The 8287-nt window shown below is 37.0% G+C and overlaps 1 protein-coding gene across 1 annotated transcript in view; it reads right to left on the bottom strand.

Moving 5' to 3' along the window:
- The window catches only part of LOC102990577 (oocyte-secreted protein 2), a 17700-nt gene extending 10561 nt beyond the window's left edge, over nt 1–7139 (bottom strand). The window contains exons 1-3 of the mRNA XM_024133437.2: nt 7064–7139; nt 1555–1733; nt 392–495 (exon numbers count right to left, since the gene is read on the bottom strand). Of these exons, the coding sequence (XP_023989205.2) occupies nt 392–495; nt 1555–1733; nt 7064–7139 (359 nt within the window). The remainder of the gene's footprint in view (nt 1–391; nt 496–1554; nt 1734–7063) is intronic.
- Nucleotides 7140–8287: the final 1148 nt, after the last annotated feature.

The raw sequence follows: 8287 nt of genomic DNA, 5'->3' as shown, positions 1-8287 counted from the left end.
GAGGGAGGCCCGCATACCACAAAAAAAAAAAAAAAAAAAATTATAAAAAAAAAAAAAAAAAAGTATTACGAAGGAGAAAACAGTGAAAGATAATATCATGTTTGATTCTTCCACTTACTAAGGTGACTGAGGATTTGCTTTAAAGTTCACTTACTGTAAAATAACCTAGTTACACAAGATTATATAATGTTTTTATTCTTAAATGAATATTTTAAAATTAAAAATAAAAAAGTACTCAGAATATTTTTAAATGCTAATTTGGTGTTCATTTGGACTTAACGCTTATGAGCGAGTCATGTTATAGTCTCTAAAATCTACGCTTCTGCAGAAGCACCTGGTAAGTAAAGGTGAAACTAACATATTCAAAAGGAGTATGGTCTATTGGACTCACCTAGAGGCAGAACATTCCAAAGGGATTTTCTGATGGTCACAATGTATATTCCTAGGGTTAAAGTACACCTCTGTTTGAAAAAGGAGAGTATCCTCTGAAACAACCTAGGAGAGCACAAAGGTTAAGTAGAAGATATTGCTAGTAACAAAGGGGGCATGTACGCATTTGAATAGGAAGGAGAAAACATTCAAGGTCTCAGAAATGGCTACTGTCACTTTCAGGTACATACAAAGGTCTGACAACCCACTGGGACAGAAGAGGAGTATTATCTGTAAGAGTGAACTTAAAGTACCTGGAAAAAAATCTTAACAGTACATAGGAGCAAACTGAAACTGTTACTCAGAGCTATCTTTATCATGCATTAACAAAAGGTTTTCAGTAGTTCTTCTGAGAAAGATGATTTGGAGATCAAAAAACAGAGTGGTTTAAAACATAAGCTTTGGAGGGGAATCCTCCTGTTTTGGCATCTAAACTACCACCAACTGTCTGTGCATCCCTGGGCAAATTATTAAAGCACCTTCTGAAGTTCTAGCTCCCTCATTTCTAAAATGAAGACAACATCTAATTCATAGGTGACAGTTTTAAATAGGCATTGACCCCCAATACTTTTATGGTATGAATATAAACTGTTTAAATTTGGGAATCTATGAAAAGATAACACCCCAAGATAACAACACAGTTTTAACATTTGTGCCTGGCAAAATAACTGACAGAGATTTTATTCCAGTAAAAAGTCTAGTCCCCATAGAGACACACATCCTCAAAGAGCATGGGTAAATTCAAATGATCTATTGTTGAATATGAAATACCTTCCCAGAATTGGTGACCTCTCACACTAGGAACATTGAGTGGAATTTATAACTATCTCCTGAGCTTTAGTGAAATACAACAGAAGCCTAAAGACAGCTTAAAATCAGTTCACTAACCAGTCTGGAAATCCATGCTTTAAGTCTTATGCACAAAGAGGACTCAATATTCAGTGACCAAGTACGGAACTGTATTGTCGTCTATCCATAAATTACTCTAACTAGAAGCAAAATTTGTTCTTAAACAACAAAATAAAAACAGGACACTAATTTTAGCACCAGGCATAAAATTGTGAAAAAATATCTAGGTTTGTTTTTTGTTTTTGTTTTTTTTTAACAGATAATCATTACTCTTACCTTTGTCCTGATCCCACAGTCATTCACAGGGTATATAAAATCATAGGCATATGTTTGTATCCGAGTCACAGGGCAACCCGATCCCAGATATAATTCATCAGCAAAAATATACAAATTGCTGCTGTACGCACATGGGCTTACAGAGACCATCAACCAGTCCATAGAACAACTTATTTTCACTGCAGAAAGAATCATATGAGAACATGTCAGATGTGTATTTATCTTAAGGGGGAGCTCAAAGAACATCCAGCTACGCCCTTTGTGATAAATAAAAGACGTTCCTTCCTCTGGCAAAGGTTATCACAGCTTAAAGAACAGCATATAGAGGGTTTTCGTATTACCACTACTTTCCAAAATATCTGCATAATTATAGCCTCAAATAAATAAATTTCAGTTATTTCACAGGGAAAAAATTCAATACACAAGAACATCATTATCTTTTAGCCCCCTGCCTCCTCTTAAAGAAATTAGATTCCAAAGAGGATGATATAGTTAGGACTACACATAAAGGACAGAAGTAAACTGCAGTACATTAGAAGAGGAGTGATGTATTCTCTGTAATACTTTTCAAAGAGGGAAAAAGAGGAAGGTTGGTATGGTAGAATCCATATCTAGAGCAACCAGAACCAGAAACAATCATAGCCACAAGAGGAAATAGTCTGAAGAGAGAAAATCTACTGTCCGGGATGGAAGTTTTATGAAAATTTTAATGTAAAACCCATTCTATCCTCTACATTGAGATCTTCAGTAAGTCATAATAAGCACTATTTCTAATTGAGTCATTTTCCCTTTGGAAATGAAGTAAAAGTGTACTGGATTCTGACTTAGTGTGCTAGACAATCATTAACCAGAGGTTCTCAGGGGATGACCAGAGTTAAAATTCATAGGTCCTTCTATTGTTCAGAAGGAAAGTAAAGATTTATTAGCTTTAGTATTTAAAGATGAATGATAAGTAGTTGGGGGGGTGGAACCTAATAAACTAGATGGTAAAACTTCCAAATTGGAGAAGAACAAAATAGAATGAAGGACAAAAATAAGCAAATTTCAAACAACACAGAAGGAGGCAAAAAAGGAAAAGGTAAAAAGACAAAACAACAAAAAACAAACCAAGAAAGACAAAAGCAGTAAGATGGTTGCAATAAATTACAAAGTATAGGACTTCCCTGGTGGCACAGTGGTTAAGAATCCACCTGCCAATGCAGGGGACACGGGTTCAAGCCCTGGTCTGGGAGGATCCCACATGCGGCGGAGCAACTCAGCCCGTGTGCCACAACTACTGAGCCTGCACTCTACAGCTAGCGAGTCACAACTACTGAAGCCCGCGTGCCTAGAGCCCGTGCTCCGCAACAAGAGAAGCCCCAGCAATGAGAAGCCCATGCACCACAACGAAAAGTAGCCCCCGCTCGCCGCAGCTAGAGAGGGCCCGCTCACAGCAATGAAGACCCAGCGCAGCCAAAAAATAAATAAAATTTAAATACGTAAATTACAAGTATACTAGCAATAATAATGTAAATGAACATGTTCAAATATAAATGAAACATATTGTTAAAAAAAAAATGAACAAAATACTCCAGGCCAAATCACCAACAGAATGATGAAATAAATTGTAATGCATTTATATGATCAAATTCCATACAACATGGAAAATAAATTATAGTTATACCTATAAACATATAGATCTAAAACCAACTGTGAGAAAGAAGCAAGTCACAATGCACACCTTATATATCTATTGACACAAATGAGAAATAAACACTTTTTAAAAGCTTTTTTTCCAAGCAAACAGACTATTCTTAGATATCCAGTATATATCCTATATGTATTAAGGTATTAGAATCATAACCCAAAACATGACTGTTGACCTCATGTGATACAGCCTCCTCGTGTTTTACAAAAGCTAGAGTAACAGGGTTTAAATCTTATCTTCTTATTTTGATATTAATATAAGCAACTGTAATACAACCTATCATCAAAACTAGAATACTTTGAACATGGATTTTATTTCTTAATTTTCTTTATATTCCCAGTGAAACAGAACACAGATACATATATATATTTGAATCACTGCCCTTGCCGATAGTAGTAGCTGCACGCAGGACTTCTAGATGAACAGAAATTGCAGAATTTCTACTTTAAGAAAGGAAGGACAGGAGAGTGAAAGCCTGACTGGTAATCCCACCTCTAGGAAGACAGAGTTCTTGCTGCTGGCCGGACGGGGTTTGAATTCTGCAGACACACCTTTATTAGCTTAAAAGAAACTGGTAGACTGCAATACAATGTATTCATGAGTCAGTGAAGGCCACCAAAAGCAAAGATTTACAGTCAGCTTGAATATAAGTTCTGCCAATTAGACTGATTGTACTTGGAGCCTCAGACCAAGATGTAAACCGGGCTGAAATGGTTAAGGTCACTCCAGGGGGCAATTCTACCGGGTAACTGGAACTTAAGCTACCATGGGTTGGGGTGACGTTTAAGACAAATTTCCTAGACTCTCATTGGTCTCCTTAGTTACTACATATGTTCTGAATATAGCCACAACCAAAGCATTTGCACATCAATTCTCTCTGGAACCTAACAAAACCCAGAAAGTAAACAAAGGTAGTATCCTCTTGTTCCACAAATAAGTAATTCAGTCACTGCTGAAGTCTGATCAATGCCTCCAGTCCCCCACCAGCATGTCTTTAAAGGCAGAAGGAAAAAATGAAACAGCAAAGAAGCAATAGGAGTTTGACTCAGATATGATGATAATTAGCTATTATCTCCTACAGGAAGAATATAAGGTGATGAGTAAATTGGTAAGGGGTTCCAAGTCTAAAGCCTTACTTAACAGCTGCATTTAGAGGATGTCTAGTGAATGAGTATGTGGTCAGAAAAATTATTAGGAGGCAAGATTTTCTTCCTAATGCAATTTAGATAACTTGTCACTGATGCCAATCTTGATAATACATTATGTGCCAAACAGTATAATTGGAGTTTATATATCATCTAAAAATTAATTTTTGTACGTGCTGTAAGACACAAATCATAATCATAATTGATCTCGACCGTATACTCGTCACAGATTTACTTAGTAAACTCTTCCTTTATGCTAACTATAGAAATGCTAAGAATCAGATAATTTTTCCACAGCAAGAACTCATTAAATTCTTTCCCTGTAGATGAATCTTAGTTTAGGAATTGACAACAGGTGGTCATTGGAAGGAATAAACAAGTGTCTTTAAAAATGACCATCTGATATATGTAGCTGAAAAAAACAAAGACACGAATATGAAAAGCTACATGCACCTCAATGTTCACGGTAGCATTATTTACAATTGCCAAGATATGGAAGCTATATATATATATATATACAATAGAACACCACTCAGCCAGAAAAAAGAATGAAATCTTGCCATTTGCAGCAACATGGATGGACTTGGAGGGCACTATGCTAAGTGAGATAAGTCAGACAGAGAAAGACAAATACTGTATGATATCACTTATGTGGAAGCTAAAAAATACAATGAACTAGTGAGTATAACAAAAAAGAAATAGACCCACAGATATAGAGAACAAGTTAGTGGTTACTGGTGGGGAGGGGGGCATATAGGGGTGAGCAAGTGGAAGGTACAAACTATTGGGTGTAAGATAGTCTACAAGGATGTATTGTACAATATGGGGAATATAGCCAACATTTTGTAATAACTATAAATGGAGTGTAACCTTTTAAAATTATTAAAAAAAAACTTAAAAAATGACCATCTGCCATCAATATTTTAGTATCTCATACTTCTCACAAATAGCCTAACATGACTCTAAGTAAGCTAGCCATGTGTCAGAGGGGCTAATTGTCATTTACTATCTTCTTTTCTATGGGACAGTGCTCACTTACATATCCATGCCAAAGTAATAAAATAAGATCACGCAACGAAAATAGCTAGTCATTCAAATCTTGACGAGGAAAGTTCCCAAGCCAGTCATAGAGACCTAGTAGGCCTTGGAGGACATCCAGGATTCTCTTAAACCCTTTGGAAAATCTGAATCTTCCCAGCATGAAGAAATATTTCTACGATTAATGAGTGAGATAACTCCAGCACCATTTGAGCCTGGAAGTTCTTGGTTTTTGAGGATAAATCATCAAGAAAGTAAGAAAATATAGGGAGACGTTTAAGAAAAAAGTAGGCTTTGGAGAAGGCAGGTGTTCTACATCAGCGATTGTAACCTCCAAATCACCTCTCTCCACGTGTTCAAAATATTGTTCTAACATCAGCTAGATAAGATTACCAGGGAAATCCTTCCTAAATGAATAAAGGTTCCAACATTTGGATTAAGGTAGATTCAGAAGGGTAAGTGGATATGGACATACAGGAAGTCCACGCTTCTGGCTTCACTACCTTTTGTTCATACTAGTTTTAGGGTCAGGTTTCAGTTTGACATTCTGAGCTTGGGTCTCAAGTAGCTGAGAAATTGTTTGAGAAAAAGCCTGAGGAACATGCATAGCTGTGCATACAATAACTGAGGTAGAATCTTCCTTGCACCCAAGCATCATGTACCATAGCCAGGCCTGAACACCCTACCTACCCCTCCCAGATAACTGGAATTCTTCTCCGACTCACAGGTCACCGCCCTTTCTCCACATGTATGGAATTAAATGATCGAAATTACTGAAACGCCAATAATTAACTGCCACAGGGTGAGCTGCAGTAACCTAGGAAATCTGAAAGATTCATCTTAGGTAAAATGGAAAGATCAGAAACTAAATGTGGTCCTTGTTCAGAAAGGGCTTATAGGCCAAATGGGTAAGAAATTCACATCTCATTTCCCCAAAAAAGACCCCACTTCAAGCAGAAGGAGACAGGAACATCCAAGTGACTTTTAAAAAAACTTAGAGAACACAAAAAGTAATATTGAAATGCTGCCTTAGAGTAGTTGAAATTTAGTCTGGCCTTGAAGCTGGGAAGCATCTGGATAACACAAAAAAATGGAGAATACTCCAGGTATAATAGAAAAGATATTGAATCAATTTATAGACAGACCAGACACTGATTTAGCTTTATCCTATTGGCTTTGCAGAACTGCTGATGAATTTAACATGAGTGAAGGTCAGATAGAATTTTAAAAAGAACAAAAGAGCAGTATCATCATCAAGGGGAAATACAAAGGGTCTGGAAGCAGGAAGGTCAGTAAAGATACAACCAAATATCTTACAACACCACCAAGTACTGGTAATTGGCAGTGAGTTCAAAAGGGCAGTCTAAAACATAGAGCCGAGGACTATTTCTGAAGAATCTCTGCAAATGAGGATTCAGAGAGAAGATCATAACATAGAAGAAAGAAACATCTCCGTCATTTAGGCAGAAAGTTAAAATGTGTCCTCAATATAAAGACTCAAGTCCAGTTGGCCTGAAAGTATTTCTCTTCTAGCAAATGGTAAGATCAGATCTCTACGGGGAGTAGAGCGCCTGCTTGGAAAGATGGAAAGCAGTCATTCTGAGTAACCCTCCAAGGAAGCATTCTCTAATTCATTTACCGTTGATGTTTTCAGCGCAAGGCCAAATCAAGGCAGCAAGGAGGATCAAGATTTCTGAAGCCGTAGAGACCTCCATGTGAGCAGACCCCCAGAACAGGACTTCTTGGGAAACAGGAAGGGGTAACAGCTTAAGTGATTTTATACGGCATCCCATGCTCAGCTGCCTTCATTTTGCTACTTAGTTAGATCACCCATGGGGTGGTTTCCACAGTGTCAACCACCTAAAACCTGAGACTCTCCTGATTACCCAAACCCTGATGCTCAAAGAGGACCATCAGGTGAAAAGTGCTAATTGATAACTGTGTGTGCCTGAGGGCTGTTAAAATCATCTTAGAAGCTGGCAAGGCACACACTTCCAAAAAAAGCTAAAGCGTAGAAAACTGTTTCCACTAGGTAATTTTCAGTGTCATCTAATATGCTGAATAACCTACATCATACATATTTGAAATCAAAAGACTATTATTTCTTAATTTCTATGGGTTTGGCTGTGGAAGAATCAGCAGCAGAGATGATAAAGTGACTTTAATCCCTGAGACAGAGACCTAAAGAAAAACCGTCTTTCTTGACCCCAAGAAAATCCACAAATTCATCTCTGTTAATTCTTCCCTAAATTGTTCTAGTTACTCTAGTCGGGTCAAGCCTTAAAATTATTTGCTTATAACACGAGATATACGCACACACAATATCATAAGGGTAAATATATATATATTTGTCCTTGTGTTTTATATACATATGTATATGTAATTTTATATATAATAAACATAAATTCATTTTAATAGTTGGAATAAAAGTTCCAGCTAAAGGTTTTTCTTGTATTTTCTAAAATGTCAATCGTGACATTTTTAGTTTTAAGGTGAACTTGGAAATCAAGGCTCACAGTAAATAAACTTCAAAGAATCTGAGTTGAAAGCCTATCATTGTTTTTGGACATCTGAATTATATTTTCAATGTTACAATCTGCTTTCAAATAAGCACGTGCACAGGGCTTCCCTACATGTCACAAAAAGGACTTTCGTTTCCAACATCACGTCCTCTAACGGAGAGTGAAACCCCAGAGCGGGGACTCACACAGTCCCTGCATCTGGAAGGCCTGGAGAACCCAGTCACCAACTACAAAGACAAAAGAGAGCTGAAGAAGGACAAAGATAAGTCCACATTATTATTTTGTCTTTCATTTTCTTTTTTTAAAAAATTTCTCCTGATGCTATTAACATTTCTTTCATC

Source organism: Physeter macrocephalus, chromosome 16, assembly GCF_002837175.3.
Source record: "Physeter macrocephalus isolate SW-GA chromosome 16, ASM283717v5, whole genome shotgun sequence".
NCBI lineage: Eukaryota > Metazoa > Chordata > Mammalia > Artiodactyla > Physeteridae > Physeter > Physeter macrocephalus.
Note: the sequence above shows the minus strand (reverse complement) of the source record. Positions and strands in the feature narration are given on the sequence as shown.